Genomic DNA, 16,711 nt, shown 5'->3' with positions numbered 1-16,711 from the left:
TTGTGTCATTAATGGAGCTGCAAGGAACCCTGAAAGATTAGTCATCTTTTACACATTATTTGCCTCTTAATTTGAAGTGTAGATTAGGGAGTATGCTGCTTTTTGTCAGCATGATTTGGAACCTGTCTTTTAGGGATTGTGCTGTAGTTGCTTACATTGGGATTATAATGGTAAGAGGCTTTGCTCTCAGTACGTTTCTGCTAAGAAGTCCAGGTGTTTTTGTTGTTGTTGTTGTTGTTCATTTGTTTTTTTTAGACACCTTCACTTCACATTTTATACCCATTCTTTAGATAGAGAATTAAGAGCTATTTGACCAAGGACAGTCTAGCAGATCTGTGGTAGAAGCTTAAGTTAAACCATGTGACACAGATTTTAGCTTATAATACGTCACCCCATCCCAAGGAGATTGTTCTTGTACCAACTCTGTAGTGAAGATATGAGAAAAATTTGGAAATCCAGTATATGAGCTGTTTGGGTACAGGAAGACTTCAAATAGGTAATGGGCAAATTGAGTTCTGAAGGATGAATAGGAGTTCACTACAAAGACAAGAAGGGAAGGGCATTTCAAGGAGAGGTGTAAAGTAAGTACAGAGGCACAGCTGTGTAAAATGTGAAAATATAGTCTTATTACAGACGTCCGAGCAGCATGAGAAAGAAAAAAAATAGAAGCTAGATAAAGTTTAAAAAGTGCTGGCCTGTCTATTTCCTGCTAGTTCCATGTCATTTCCTGGGGGAAATTTGATTATAAGTTACCAAATATGATAACTAACTTTCTAACATAGTAATGGATTTGTTACATAAAAGTTCATGTTAGTTCATGTTATGGAATCTTCCTTACTATGGATATGAGCAACAGTTTATGAAATTAGGGAATCTAGGAATTCTGCTTTGAATGATGGAATATTTTGGATTGCGTTAAATTTTGTTTTTGTAATACGTAAAACTGTGATTAAGTTAGTAAAATATTAAAATGATCTCTTTGTGGTTATAATTATGCTTCATCTTATTTCCACATTGCTAATCCTGTCTGTTCATTTTTCCTGTGGCAACTATTGGTTCTAAAATCCTAGGTAACGTATTCTTTTTTTTTTTTTTAAGATTTTATTTATTTATTTGACAGAGAGAGACACAGCGAGAGAGGGAACACAAGCAGGGGGAGTGGGAGAGGGAGAAGCAGGCTTCCCGCCGAGCAGGGAGCCCGATGCGGGGCTCCATCCCAGGACCCTGGGACCATGACCTGAGCTGAAGGCAGACGCTTAACGACTGAGCCACCCAGGCGCCCCTAGTTAACATATTCTTAAAAAAGGGGGGTTTTCCTTGAATTCTGAGTCATTTCAGTTTAAAGCCATTTAATTGTATTTTCTCCAAAGTCTTATCATCCAATTTTATCCAAGTGAAAAAATACCTGGTTTGCTTACCATTCCCTAGCAAAAGAGGCATGCTTTTGTGAAACGCTGCCAACTTGTCCATTTACTGGGTTAGACTGATCCCCTGTGTCTCCATCTTCCCTCCCTGGGTCTTCTCACTTCCTCCCCCTTTTTTCTGCACTTTGTTGGAGTTACTACAGAGTTGCCCTGAGAGACATGGGGAGGGAGGGAAGAGAGAAGACTAATTCCACCCTTTCTTTATGCAGGGCACTCTTCTAGGCTCAACTTCTAGGTCAGGGTCTCAGCAAACGGAAGAAATGTGTTCCTCATGTGGATTTCATCTGTATATTGTTACTACCTTTAATAAAATACATTCTCGGTGTCAAGCAAGGGGCTTACAGCTATGTTTTAAAGTTGCAACATATTATTTTAAGATTGGAAAGGGCCCTTGTAAGAAAGTCATCAAAAAGGTATTATTACCAGTTGTAGTTTTCTGGAATAATTATCTTAATAGTTATTTGGTATTTTCTTTGAAAGTGTTCTTTAGTTGAACCTTAAATTGTAGCCGTGATCAAATGCTCTTAGTTTAGGGACTTAGAATTCAAGATTCAAAAAGGACCTTCTGGACTCCCAGACTTCCTTCCCTCCTAAAAAACCGTCTGTAGTGTTTCGGACACCTGTAGTGTCTGACCAGACAGTTCTTCCTTATCAGTGAGCTGAAGTCTTTTCCCTGTGGCTTCAATCTGTTGATCCAGTTTTGCTCTCTAGTATAACACGGGATAATTCTATTTGATAGCCTCTGAATATTGAAGTTAGCATGATTCCTGTGCCCTCCTCCACCCCTTAGCCATCTGTTTTCAGGAGGAGCATCTCTGGTAGTTCCAGGTCCTGCTGTCATGTGGTTCCCAGATCCTTTCTTCAGCTGGTTTATCGATCTGCTTACTTGCAGATACCAACTGATGAGCCCGGAATATGACCATCATTTTCCTTGCTTCACACATTATATCCAAAATGAATTAGTTATTCATCCGTGAGGTTGACACCAAAATAAAAGGAACTTTTGTTTTTACCCCCAACTTGTTGATGTATTTTGTTAATAAAATCACTTAGCCTAATGAATCGATCTAGTAGTAACCGCAATAATGCCAATAGGAATAACTAATGTTTTGGTAACTTTTTCTATGTGCCAAGCACACTTCTAGGGGCTTTATACCAGCCCTGTGAAGTAAGTACTCATTACGACTCTACGAGGTCAGGTTTTATAACAAAAGAGAGAGTAACTCTGGAGGAGATACTGTCACATCTCCATTTGCAGATGAGGGAACTAAGGTATGAAGTATCCAGCCCTGCTTTATGCAGGAAGTTCTGCTACCTTGCTCTTTTTTCTTTAATTGTACTTCCAATGTTTAACAGTGGCCTGAGGGAACAAAACAAACCAAGACTCACATAACAACTGAAATGTACTGAAAATGTCAAAGGGAAGTACTTCACATACAAGGTTGTCAACGGCATTCAGGCAGCTCAGTGGTAGAATAAGAGGTGGTTTGTCACACAGTCTGTTGTATGGGGTATGCTGCTAGGGAAGCCACCATGCACTGATCGTCCATCTTCTTAAATGATGACCAAGACATATTTAAGAAATCTGAGGTGCTTTCTGTGTCATCCAAGGCAGATTAAATTGATTTTATTGTTGAGGGGACTACTGTTGTCTAATTCTTCAAAAACGTCAAGTATTGCTATCTCAGGAATTCACCATATATGATTAACCACATCTCTGTATCTGGTCATGTTAATATTATGAAGTTAAGTCATTTTAGTCTGAGTATTTAGACCAATGTAAATATATAAATATATATACTTATTTATATAGTAATATATAAATATTTATATAGTAAAAATGTATATATATTTATGTTTTATATATAATATATAGACTTTATAAAATAAAATATGAAATATATTCATATATATATATATATATATATATATATATGTTAAGAGTTTAGTTTCCATTATATATTTGCTTATCTTGGAAGTTCCCAGTATTTGTAACCCAGAGTATTGCATTTCCTACAACTACTCTGAAGAGTTAAGTTCATTTACCCACTGGTCTGATTTATAATTTCATAAAGTAAGGAATCATGGAATAATTGGAAAAATGTCAGTGACCTCTTTATGTCTAACATGCTCGACCTTGTATGTTAGATTTGGAACTTAAAATACAAAACAAGTAGCTCGTTTCTAATAGTAGAATCACTTAAGTATACGTTTACATCACTTCTTTTACCAGAAAGCTAGAATTTAAGTGTTTTTTGTGGTTGGCTATCTTTTCCCTTCCCCGTGGTCAGGGAGATGCCGCTTTCTCAGGTGGCCACTGTCTAAAGGGACTGTTTACACCTAGTTTGCCAATAGGGAAACGAGGAAGGAACTCTGAGTTCAGATTTGATCTCCGCCCAAGCTGAGCTCTGTTTTTCTGTTGTTACTCAGAAACACAATGGGTTTGTGTGGGGGGGGGGGAGGGGGAGATAACGGCTGGGGTGACATGGGAGTGATCCCGGGAGGCTGTTGGTGCCATCTCCTCGCAGTTCTTCACTGTTGCTTCTGGCTCCGGGAAAGGTGGCGCCAGGTCTGCATTTCCGGTGGAGGCCATGCAACGAGCTCCCTGGACAAACGCCACAGTTCTGTCTGCTCTTGGTGGTGATGTGCAAGTCTCTGCCCAAGTGCCCAGGCAAGGGAGGGGAGTGTGGGTGCTGGATTGCCACAGGGTTGCTCTGAGCTTTGTGTTCTCTGCTCTGGGTGCGCTCATCACACCACTGTGTGTACCTTCTTGAATTACGGTCACGTAGGTGTCCGTGTCTCAAGAGACCAAGCTTTTGAAGACACACAGTGCCACCTCTCCAGGACCAAGTCTAGTGCCCGGTTCATAGAGGCAGATGATAAACATATGTTGAAAGATTCACTCGTCCCCATCCCCTCCATTCGCCTGGCAAAGAGAGGTCAGGATGCTGAGGTGGAGCTCTTACTCTAAATTTCTCAGTATTGTTTTTTCTATATTGTTATAGCCTGGTGCTTTAACAGGGCTTTAACAACATCGGCACCTTGCTTTGTTCCTGTTAGTGTATTTTAATTACTAATTATTAATTATTATTAATTAGTAGCTCCTATTAATGTATATATTGTAATTAATTTTATACCAAAGTTATCTTCACCTGTTGTTAAACAGATTTTATAAAATTGTAATGGTAGTACAGGATCAAGAAAAGAGATGTCATTGCAAAAAGGTCTGGGGTCAATTTAAGGCATTTCTTATATATTTGTAGAATTTTTTTTTTAAGAAATGATTGCATGTCGTAGAGCGGTGATAATTTGAATTTTATTAAAATTGGAAACTTTGGTTTGATATAAAGTAGTAAAACTGTTGATGAGGATGGAGTTGAAAATAAATTGCTAGAATGCTTAGCTAAAAGATTAATAAACACTCTCCTAAATTTATATTCTCCTCCCTAATGCCTTCCCAAAGCATTTTTAGGGAGTGAGAATTAAAATTAGGTCAGTTAAGAGGTTAAGAATTTTTTACAGAAGTCTAGTAAACTCCCCAGAGACTATCCCTGTAGCCAGGGCATAATTTTCCAAGCCACTGAAGGTTAGGCCAGAGCAATTAATGACTCACTGTGCTGGTGTGCAACAGTCTTTTACTTTACACAAGCAGAATTACTTGTACTATTTCAGCTGCTTTCACCCAAGCCTTTCAGGGTGATTTTGCTTAATTTTGAGCATGTTTGGCACATAATAAGGATAAATGCCCCTTCGCTAAAGTATAGTGGTAACAACAACAAAATAAGTCACATGAATGTTTTTCTAAACTTTCCCTTGCTAATAAAAGATGAGGACAGTCCTATTGCAAGGGAAGATGATAATTTCAAAAGCATAGCAAGGATTGGTTAGGATAGGAGAGATATCTTGGTTTAGAAATGCAACTCAGCTAACCAGTTTTGACATAAGTACCCTAAAGCCTTGCCAAGAAACAACTGAGGGAAGTGTTGAGCTGAGTAGCCTGTTAGAAATATCTGGAAGCCCAGTAGGTCATCTGAAAAGTTTGTCGTTCATATTATCATTTTTATGTTTACCCTGCAGTGTACTTTTGGGGAAATATTTTGAGGGCCAAATGAACTTTACCCCTCCCCCTCCCAACATGTTTACAAGTAATTTTGAAAAGAAGACAACCTGAGAAGGTCATTGGAATTCATGTTCACTTTTATGTGTCTTCCAGAATATGTAGGTTCATGAGGGGGAAATCCCATTTAGTTCCCCAACTCTGTCAGCCTTGAAAAAATGTTTTGCTGTTAATCCAGGCTAGCGCGGATTTCCCTAGCCACAGTTCCATTGAACCAATCTTCTAACACTTGAATCCCTTCATATGTAGTTCATGGATGGTCTGCGAGCCTCGTAACTAGTGTCATGTTCTGCCTTTGACTGAGCTTTATCTGTGTACTGCTCAAGGTGGCAGGAACCGTTGCCTGTGCTCTCGTCCTTTTTTTGTGTTATAGGTTTATACTGCGTGCAGCTGTGGATGTTGGTCAAGGGATATTTGGTCTGTAGAGCCTCTCCTGATTTTTTTAAAATGAGAAAAGTATTATTTACAGCAGCTTGTTTAATTCATCAGGGCAGGTACTATCTATTCCTCTTTAGTGATGAGGGAACAGAAGGACAGATAGGTGAAGTGACTTCTCCAGAGCCACGTGGCTTGGAAGTGGTAGAATTGTTTGTACGCCCTGAAAGTTGTTAAGACTGTGCCCTTTCTCCTGCATGTCAAGTTGCTTGGGTCTCAACTTTGTGTCTTCCACTGTCTTGATGTTGGGAGGTGTAATAGAAGTACCGTAGCTTTTGCCAAAAGGATTTTGTATTCTCATTGTGAGGTCCTTTAGAGATCCCTTTCTATAACAGATTTGAGGTGATTTCTGCATGTGCCCTTTTCTTTCACTTTCTAAATTTCTGTAACCTTTTAAGCTTTTCCCGTAACCTTTTAGAATTCGATGAGGTGCTCACCAAGTGGCATCACCGCTGCCCAGGTGGACAAGCTGTGGAGATAGGAGTGGGCAGAGCCCATGATGTTAAGGAATGGTGCCCCCCTGGGGCTTCACCCCTTCCCTGAAGTCTGTTTGTGGTCAGCAGATACTGTCTGCTTCTCTCGAACATGCCAGACTGTCTTCTGTCACTGCCGTTCCTGAGGCTTAAGCTTCCCCTGGGAGAGCATCTGATCATCTTTGCTGTGGTCTAAGGGGTTATGTTATTATCTTATCATGGGAGTTAGAAGTACAGGTCCTCGTTAAACTCAGGTTCTGCTACTGCTCGAACTGGGTGACCATGGGCATGCTCTGTGACTCTGTTTACCCTTCATCTTTGAAATGAGGGTAAGTCATCACCACACTGAGTTGTTGTGAAGGTTAAATAGGATGGCTAAAGCAGTTAGAAGAGGGCCTCCCACAAGTGAAGCACCCCCTAAATGTTAGCTAGTATTATTGCTATTCCTGCTACTTTAAAAAAAAAAAAAAAAAAAAGTAATAAAAGGCTACTTGCTCTGAGGTATAGCCAGGTGGATTTCTGACTTATTCTTATTACTTACTTAGGTCTTTCCTGTGAAGGATCTTAGTTTTAATAGGTGCCATGTATGTGGATCACAGCTTCTTTGGGCAGTCCAGCCGATCGTTTTCTCACGTGGGAGTCAAGCAAATCTCTTTGTGGCATATCCCTGTGCGCCCAGGCTGGTCTGGGTGGAAGCACTTAAATTCCCCCCTTTTTGCGGAGACGGGGTGGAGGGGCAGCTCCTGGTAGCTTTTGTGGTCACTTTGGCAGCTCGCTGCCCTGCTGCTGTCCTTTCTGTTCTCGCTGCGCGTGGCTCTTGCTTATTGTCGCCTTGTTAATGTGGCTTCTTCCCCCTTGTTTCCAGCAGCAACAGCTTGTGGTCCAGAACGAGGAAGGGAATCAAATACCACTTGACATGTAATCATTATCTTTCAGTTGTCTGAGGAGAGTATTTAGTGTGACGCCTCAGTCGAAATAGGATTTGTCCTCTTCAAAGTAGTCTCCGTGTGAAAGCATACGCTAGGTGGGTCAGATGCAAGCTGCTGAGAAAGCAGCGGGTGGAAATTGGTCCAGTGGCCATTCTTCTGACAAATACTTTTTTCGAGGGTCTCACCAAGTGCTGAGCATATCAGGGTATATCAGTGAACAAAATAGGCAAAAATCCCTGCCCTTATGGAGCTTGCAGTCTAGAGACAGAGATTTTCAGAACCTTTGCATGCTTCCCATTTTGCTCACATTGAAAGCTGGGGTATTTACAGTGACTGAAAAGACCCTGCCGGACCTGCTGCCCACCCCTACCCCCTTACCTTTCTGATCTCACTACGTACAGGGCATTCTCCCCTCCAACATGCCGGGCACATCCCTTTTTAGGGCCTCTACCCTTGCTACTTCCTCTTCCTGGAGTGTTCCTCTAGACACATCTCTTCAGCCAGCTTCCTCCTGCCCTTCGTGTCTAGATGTCACCCGCTCAGTGGGGCCCACCCTGACCAACCTATTTAAGGAGAACCAACCACTTTCCAACAATCTTGACCCCCTGTCCCTTACTCTATTTTTTCCATAGTATTTGCTAATTTTTAACATATAATTTACTTATGTACGAAGGCAGGGATCTTAATTTTGTTTACTGAAGCATACCAAATGCTTACCTAGGCCAGTAATTGGCACATAGGAGGTATTCGGTAAACATGTTGAATGAATGAAAATGAAAAGTACTCTGGAAAAAATTGTGAAGGGAGTATTAGTTTCCAAATTAACAAAACCTTGGTGACTTTAAAACAACAGAAATGTATGCAGTTCTGGAGGCCAGAAGTCCAAAATCAAGGTGTTGGCAGGACCATACTCCTTTGAAGGCTCTAGGGGAGAATCCATTCCTTGCCTCTATCTGCTTCTGGTGGCTCTAAACATTCTTTGGCTTGTGGTCCGTATTACTTCTGTCTCTGTCCCCATATGGTCACATCGACTTCTCTTCTTCTACCTCAAAACACCGCCTCTCTCTTAAAGGATACATATTTCGTCATATAGGGTAATATTCACTCTTACCATATAAGATAATATTTATAGGTTCCAGGGACCAGGATGTGGAAGTCTGTGTTTTTGTCTGCCTCGCCTCCTTTTTTGGCGCCACTGTTCAGCCCGCTAGTTAAGGGGATCCCCTTGATGACAGGAGGAATTGTTGCCCCTGGTGTACCGCCTAGTAGAACACTGAATGCAAAGAAAGCCAGAAGACTGCTCTCATCCATTTTCTTCTTTCACTGAAATTTTAATTGAAATTACATTTTTTTTCCCAAGGTAAACACACATACCCATGCACACAGAAGAGCACAAAGGATATTACAGTTTCCATGTACTTGTCTTCCCCAGTTGTTAACACATTTCCATAGTTCCTTCCTATCTTCCCATTCTTATTTCCCTTCCCCTCCTGACCCATATAGAAACAATTGCCATCATTAATTTGGTATATGACCAATGTAGGGTTTATGTGGCTAATAGTTACTGTTCCATAGCTATTTATACATAATATATGGAGTCCTGTGTGTTCATGTTTTCTCTCCTGGCTTCAGAATATATAAATCCCAGAAAAGGCCTCTGGTTAGCCTAGCTGGGGTCACATGCCAGTACTTGTTGGATCAATCCATGGGTTCAGTGGATGGGGTACTCTGGTTGTTCAGGCCTGGAGTACATGCCTATCCCTGTAGCCAGAGGGTCAACATGCTTTGTTCGAACCTCTGTCAAAATTCCAGGATCCTGAAGGGTTGCTATAGGAAGATATGGAAAAAGGATTTGGGGTAGACGAAAACACAGATTTCCACTCAAGTTTGAAGTTTGAGCTTGTACATTAGGACCTTTGGGAAGCCTTCCCTGACTTCTTAGATCATGCACTTACGATTACTGTAATCATTATCATGTAGTACCTAATTTCCCTCTGCTTCTCTTGAGGTGTGCTCACTCAGGGTGGAGACTGTGTCTGCTTTGTTTACTGTTGTACCGCAGGTGATAGGAGGCCTGGCACGCCCCTACATGCTCAACGTGTGTACACCCTCTCTTCCTGTAACAGGTTCCTGTGAGCGTTTGCACCTGCCTTTCAGGCCCATTACATTCCTCATGGCTCTTTTCACATCTTTTAGTGTATATGGATGATTTGGAAAAAAAAATCCCCTGTTTGGGATTTCCTTCCTTCCTTCTTTCCTTCCTTCCTTCCTTCTTTTTTTGTGGAAAACAGTTTCTTCTTTTTCTTATTTAATAGTGAAAATTCAAGGAAAGATAGAGTTGCTAAAATGCAGACTCAGACTTTGTCTTTTTTTTAAGATTTTATTTATTTGCCAGAGAGAGGGAGCGCACAGAAGCAGGGGGAACGGCAGGCAGAGGGGGAAGCAGGCTCCCCGCTGAGCGAGGAGCCCGACGTGGGACTCGATCCCAGGACCCTGGGATCACGACCTGAGCTGAAGGCAGACCTTAACCGACTGAGCCAGCCAGGCGCCCCTGTAAAGTCTTCTGAGTTGAGCCCTGCCAGGCTGTTTTTATCTCCCTCTCCCCTTAGTTCTCAAGTGTGCACAGTAATTTCTTTCTAACCTCAAATACGCCATCAGCAGAATAGGTTGTATGCAGATTTGCTTCTGAATACCTTTTTAGCGCCAGGAGACTTTGCATTTCAGTAGCTGTAAGATGTGAGTCATTCTGTTTGGCAGTAGCAGCAGTACTAATAGTGGCAGTACTAGCAGTCCCTGTGTACTGAATGCTGTCTCTGTGCCGGCTGGTAGATGTCCGTATCCCCCTTACAGCTGTTACACAGATGCGAAAACTGCAGCTCGGAGGGCTCCGTGATCTGTTCATGCGCTCTCAGCTCCTAAGTGGGGGAGCTGGGACGGAAAGCTGCCCACGGACCCCAGAGTCACACTCCTGAGGACCATGCCCTGCTGCCTCTGTGACTGGGAAAGAGAAAGCTAGAGTTTGGTAATAGAAAAGGACATCATACTGATCACAGATAAGGAGTGGTGTTTCTGCCGTAAAGCTTTGGTAAAGATAGAGAGCACGAGGGAGAATCAATGCAAATCTTAGAACAGTATTACCGTGGCCTCTCTGGGGGAGAGAAGGAGCCAAGGTGTGTGCAAGTGGGGCTGAAGCCACACGCAGAGGCTTAAAGTGGCACTGTATGACTTGGAATATTGGAGAAAGCATCTGAGAAATGCAGGTCATCCAATGCTCTTTCTGTCTCTAGCATGCTAGTTGGTCTGTGGCCCTGGGACTCTGGCCACGGTCATAGTCATTCAGCCGGGAACGCTTTGAATATGTGGATAAACATTCAGACATAAAATAAATTTTACTTAGAATACTTGTATGAAGCAAAGCCCAGTGAATTTATGAGCATCTCATTGAAGCTTTGTGGGACAGACAACCCAAGAAGTTGAGAGCAAGCAGACAGTGGAATCTGATCATATGCTACCATTACTATTAAAGACGCGTACAAGGCCATCGATACTACTATTCTTTATTTGTGCTGTTTTAAATCAGTATATACAAGGGCTTTGACAGGTTTCATCTAGACCTTAGTGTCTGTATCCTAGCCCTGAGGTTACTCTAGAGTCTTGTATTATTTAGCTCTGAATTCTCTTACCATAAACGTTTTCAGGAACTTAACCCCTACGGTTGGAGGAGATTACTGCTATCACTGAACCTGATAGGATTAAGCTGTGCTTTTTGTAACCTGTCTCCTATACTGGGTTACTGTAAGTACCTTTCAGGCAGGGACACTGTTTTCTGCTTTTACAGTACTTGACTCGGTTCTATGTTAAGTAAATAGTCTACTGGTTTGTGTTTGGACTACTAGTGCTAAATGCTGGTTTATATTTGGACTGTTAGTGCCACTTGTACAATATGTCTGTGTTCTCAGTGGGGTTATTGTATTTCTATCCATAGAGGGCATCTGTAGGATAAATGGATGGTACTAAAATCAGGCTGGGTTTTATCCCCCTCCAGGTTGCGTCACAGCGCATTAGCTCAGTGGACCTCTCGTGTTGTAGCCTGGAGCATCTGCCTGCCAACCTCTTCTACAGCCAAGACCTCACTCATCTCAACTTAAAACAAAACTTCCTAAGGCAGAATCCCTGCCTACCAACTGCCAGGGGGCTCAATGAACTGCAAAGGTGAGCATACAGAAATGGGTAGCCTCTGATTGGTATTTGAATATTCTGACTTAAAAAGCTACAGTGTGTAACCTTTCTCTTTCAGAGGGCAGGGTAATAGGACTTTATGGAAGTGAGGATATTATCAATTTCATTCTGGAATTTTTTTTTAAGGTCCCTGCCTTTGAAATGAATGATTTATGATATTCATTGACTGGACAGATTTGTGTAAGAGGGATATTTCTTTTGAAAACACTTCTGTTTCCTAACTGATCTACAAATGGGTCTGTGAAAAGTTTGTTACTCGGTGTGTGACTTCTGAACTACTGAGGTTTGGTCAGATTAGATTATTTCTTTTGAAATTTATAAAAAGTCAGTTTCTTCTGGGAAAAGACATTTCCCCACCAGTTTAAGAACTAAGGTTTAAATCCACTAATACCAGGGCATCTGGGTGATTAGTGTATAGGTTTCAAGAGTCCAATGTTAAAACAGTATGCTTTATAACTGGAGAGAAGGGACTTTATTTGCGTGTACTTAAAGCAGATTTAAGAATTTACTGTATTCATTTCCTCTTTAGAGCAATGACCATTCTTGATTCTCTGGTAAATTAAGCCTCTGATACTTATATATTAGTTGCAGTACACGAGACTATAACTGCAAAAGAATGTAACTTTTAAATAATGAATTGTTCATTTGTTCTAAATGACTGATTATGATCCGAGATTAAACTATGGTAACTTACCATTGTGATTATGTGTTCATGGTTTTTAATACCCAAAAAGAATAACCCAGTGAGTGTTTATTATAAAGTTTGTGTAATGTGTAATTGGAAAAGAGAAGAGTATTCTAATTGTCTTTTCAGACAATTGTGAATAGTCTTCTTTGATGCACTACCAAAACTTGACAAGTGGTCATTTCTTAAATGTTGGTTCCAGTATGGAATCTTAAACCCTGTTGTTAAACTTGAAAAAAATTCTTTTACATTAGGTTCTGTTGACCTTTGTTGCACTTTGAATGGGTCCTTGCCCGTGCATCACTTTATTTCATTAATTATTGGTCCTTTGGGAAATACTAGCTCATTAGAAAATGGAGCTATTCCAAATGTTAACGCATTTTATTGTGCAATTTCAAGACACCACAGTTGTTAATATCACCACTGATCTCATCAGAAAAATCTTTAAGTATTGGGAAGTTCTCACGTTCACGGTGGAAGCAAGTTTTCCAAAATTTTGATGTTCATTTGGAAGCTTGAAGGCTATCCTTGGCAACAAATACCGTCAGTTGTTTTTCCTGAAATGACCTTCTCATTTCATTGTAGAGAAAATGTCTGCCAAATACCCAAGTCCGAATAGTGAATTTGTCAGTTGTTCTTTCACGTAAAAGTTGCATTCCATGAATTGACTAGTTTGGCTCACAGCTCAAATAATCATACAAGTGTTTTCTTTGAGATAACCGTCATACTTTACAGCAAAGGTGCTTTTATTAACCACAGATAGAGAGAGCCAATCAGGAAACTCTGAAAGAACTACATAATAAGCAGGGGAGGCTGTAGCAGTGTAGGACGTTCAAGAACTTGGTATCATACTCTTGAATCCTAAGACACCAGCAAAGGGGCATCAGAATTCATTCAAACCGATGCTCCCATTTTAGAGATGAGGTGGATGGAGAAGGTAAATGTCAATTTCAGATTAATGGTTACCTGTTGTGAGGCAGTTAGGGGGATAGGATTAGGGAATGGTCTGAGGAGGGTTTCAGCTATATCCATATGTTTATTTCTTTAAAAATAGAAGCAAATATGACAAAAAAAATTAGATGCAAATATGACAAAAATGTTAATATTTGAAAAAGCTGAAGAGTGGTTGTTTGGATGATCATTATCTTTTGTATTTTTCTATTTTCATGTTTCATAATAATTTCAAAATTTAAAACCTAAACACAAAGAAAATCAAAGTGCTTCTAATTCCATAAGGGAGTAAGATGCTCCCAAAGAGCCAGCCAGCATTTGTGGACTAAACAAATAAATACCCAGGTATTTGGGTAGGGTATTTGGGGCATTGCCCTGCTTATTATTTAGTTCTTTCAGAGTTTCCTGATTGGCCCTCTATATCTGTGGATTCTGCATCTATAAATTTCTTTTCGGCCCTTCCCCCCTTCTCCTGTGCTCCCCCTCCCTCAGCACACGGCCTGTCCCGCAGCTGTCTGAGGAAGCGCTTCTCCGCTCTCACGCGGACAGCGCAGGGACAGCGCAGGGAGCTCTGCAGAGTGGCTGCCTCCCTGTCATTTTCCCGCTGCAGTTCACCCTTGCTAGTCTTCTCGCCTGCGGGGTTTCCTACATTCCTTGCTTTTGTTTCGTAGTTTAAAAATTTAAACATTTTCCCCAAGTAACATCCTATGTAGATTTTTTTAAATCTTAACAAACAACAAGACTTATAATAAGAAATATGTGCCGGGAACTCCCACCCAGCCTTACACCCCAGACCTCTTCCCCAGGCAACCACTTTTGAGTCTTTTGGCTCTTTTTTGCAGTTTTCCTGCATCTTCCGAAGTACTCTTTATATACTGCTGTTTTAACGTTTTTTTGTTATTGGACATTATATGTTGATTTATTGCTATGGAAGGTGAAGATGTAACTCTCTTACCTTGTCACCCCGCATGCGCGCACCGCTGCTTCTGCCATCTGCTCGGTGTAAGGCCAGCTGTCCGTTTTGGAGCAGGGAGCTGTGGCCCACAGCCAAGGCACTTTAAATGCAGTGACTACATTTCCTTTCTTGTGCTGGCTGGAGAGTAGCCTCTCACGTGTGTACTTTTTTTCTCTAGTGTTTCTAAGTTTTCTGACAAAACTCTGACATTCTGACACCTTTTTCTTGGACACTTCTTTTGTCCTGGAGTCAGGGTAGCTACCTGCTCTCTGGGCCTGCTGCACAGCTGGTGCCCTGGGATGACCTTCTGTCATTTTCCTGGTAGTTCTCATCTCCCCCGTGTTGGACCCGTAGTTTGCTGACAGCTAGTAACTTGAAGAAAGACTTGGTTTACTCCCTCTTTTTAATGGAATATCTTCCTGAGAAAGGAGACACGGGAGACCCAATTTATTAGACACTTTACATGTCTGAAAATATTTTTCTCTCCACTTGAGTGGTAACTTGGCTGGCTTCTAGGTAGGAAAACAGGGTGTCCTGAGAATTTTGAAGCCGGTGCACCATTATTTTCTAGGTTCTACAGTTGCTATCAAAAAGTGTTATGCTATTCTGATTCCTCTCTTTACAGGTGATCTTTCCCCCCCTTTTGTTTGCTTTTTTGTTTTGTTTTGTTTTAAACAACCTCCAAAAGATTTTAGGATCTTCCTTTTATGGCACTCTATTAATTTCAGCCACTATGACGAACACTTGATCTAAAAAAATTATGTCCTTCAGTTCTGGAAAACTTTCCCATTATGTTTTTTTGATCATTTTCTCCCTGACCTTGGTTTTCTCTTTTCTTCCTCTGAATTCCTGGAAGTTCGGTGAGACCTCCTTGTTTCTTCTCTAATTCGCTAATTTTCCTAGCTTTTTGCTTTTAATGCCCTACTTGACAGGTGTCCTCTATCTTAACCCTTCTGAAGTTCTGTATTTTTCAAGAGCCCTTTCTTATTTGTTTTTAATTTGTGTACATTTTAATAGCACTCTCTTCTGTTTTTTCTCTTCTGTTTCTGAGGACATTAAAGTTATTTATTTATTTATTTCCTTCTTGCACTGTCAGTTTCTTTTTTTTCCTGTTTGTGTAGGTGTCTGAGTTTTGTGTTAGAACGTAACTATTTGGTGATCCTTTGCTCTCTGTTCCTATTCAATGGTGAGTCACTGAAAAGTGAGTTGGCTACTGAGATACATGGGCAGGGCTTCACCATACAGCTGCCCTGCCATGGCTGTTGGGGGGTAAGCTTGTGGTTTCACTGGGGAACTTCCAAAGACAGTATCTGTGGATCTTTTCCCTGAGGCATGTCAGTTTTACTTGAGAGGAATCCTGTGGTCTTCTGTGTGGGCAGTGCATGCCAAGATTTGGGAAGCAGAGTGAGGCAGAGAGCTGGAATCTCAAGGTTAGAGTGTGGGTTTTTAATTTATCCCTGTTTTCAGAACAGTGTTTTCTACTGGGCCTGATGTCTTTGAGCCAGAGACTCTCCAGTTCACTTTCTTCCAGGGAATAAGCTGTGTTCTGCTGGAATTGGGGAGAGGATCTGGGGTCTTAACTCTTCCTTGTATAACCTCATGAAGTCTTCTTGTAGAAGTATAACAAAATCATAGAAAAGGCACAAGTATGAGTATACAGTTCGGTGGGTTTCCACAGAGTAAACACATCCATGCAACCAGTACCTATATTGAGAAATAGAATATTACTAGCACCCCAGAAGCCTTCCTGTGCCCCTCCTCTAATTAGAGATTAGGTCAAAAATAATCACTATCTTGACTTTTAACACCATAAATGAGTTTTGCCTGTTTTTGTACTTGATATAAATGGGTAGTATATAGTGGTGTCCAACTTCTTTCATTTATGTTTTTTTAGAAAAGCGAACAAAGCATATGAAGTTACATATTATTAGTTTGTTCTTTGTAGTGTGCAGGATAAAGCCATGTCTTTTACTTAAGGTAGAAGATTTTTTTAGTTTTACGCTGCAGCAAAGGTTTCTGTTTGTTTCTGTTGCTTTATGCCTAAGGGAGATAGACCGAGGGGACTTGGTGTGTGTGTTGGGGGGGTGGTGGTCTGAGCACCTGCTAAAGCTGCTGTTGTGTTACCCTTTAGAAAACAAATGGGCTTTAAACCAGTTTTTTTTCCTACCACATACTACTACCCCCATTGTCCAAGAAATATTTTATTGCAAAGTTCTCAAAGTAATAAATTTGTAAGTCTAGTATAATACACATACACACACACTTAGTGCTAGGAAATGAAATTATAATATAGATTTTTAATTAGCAATAATCGCGCCTCAGATAAACCTCATTGGCTACGATACTGCCACTGCGCAAAGCTATAATATAGATTTTTAAACTCATATACTCCAAAAAGCATTAATGTAGCTTTTATATGCTGATACAATTAATATGGTAGATTTGAGATATGCCATATATTTAGTTGCTTATTTTTATTTGTGCATTTAAGGAATTTGTGCTA

At 40.8% G+C, this 16,711-nt stretch overlaps 1 protein-coding gene and 1 non-coding gene across 2 annotated transcripts in view; one reads left to right on the top strand and one right to left on the bottom strand.

The window, feature by feature from the left end:
- Window positions 1-16,711, top strand: part of PHLPP1 (PH domain and leucine rich repeat protein phosphatase 1) — a 216,814-nt gene that overhangs the window by 127,205 nt on the left and 72,898 nt on the right. The window contains exon 4 of the mRNA XM_028102984.2: window positions 11,424-11,590. Within this exon, the coding sequence (XP_027958785.2) occupies window positions 11,424-11,590 (167 nt within the window). The remainder of the gene's footprint in view (window positions 1-11,423; window positions 11,591-16,711) is intronic.
- On the bottom strand, window positions 16,435-16,570 carry LOC114208954 (U4 spliceosomal RNA). The gene has a single exon (XR_015767053.1). It is a non-coding gene; the product is annotated as a U4 spliceosomal RNA (small nuclear RNA).

This window comes from Eumetopias jubatus, unplaced genomic scaffold, assembly GCF_037043125.1.
Source record: "Eumetopias jubatus isolate StellerSeaLion01/CBP00866 unplaced genomic scaffold, mEumJub1_p1.0 scaffold_16, whole genome shotgun sequence".
Lineage (NCBI taxonomy): Eukaryota > Metazoa > Chordata > Mammalia > Carnivora > Otariidae > Eumetopias > Eumetopias jubatus.
The sequence above is the reverse complement of the archived record's forward strand: the minus strand, read 5'-3'. Positions and strand labels throughout refer to the sequence as shown.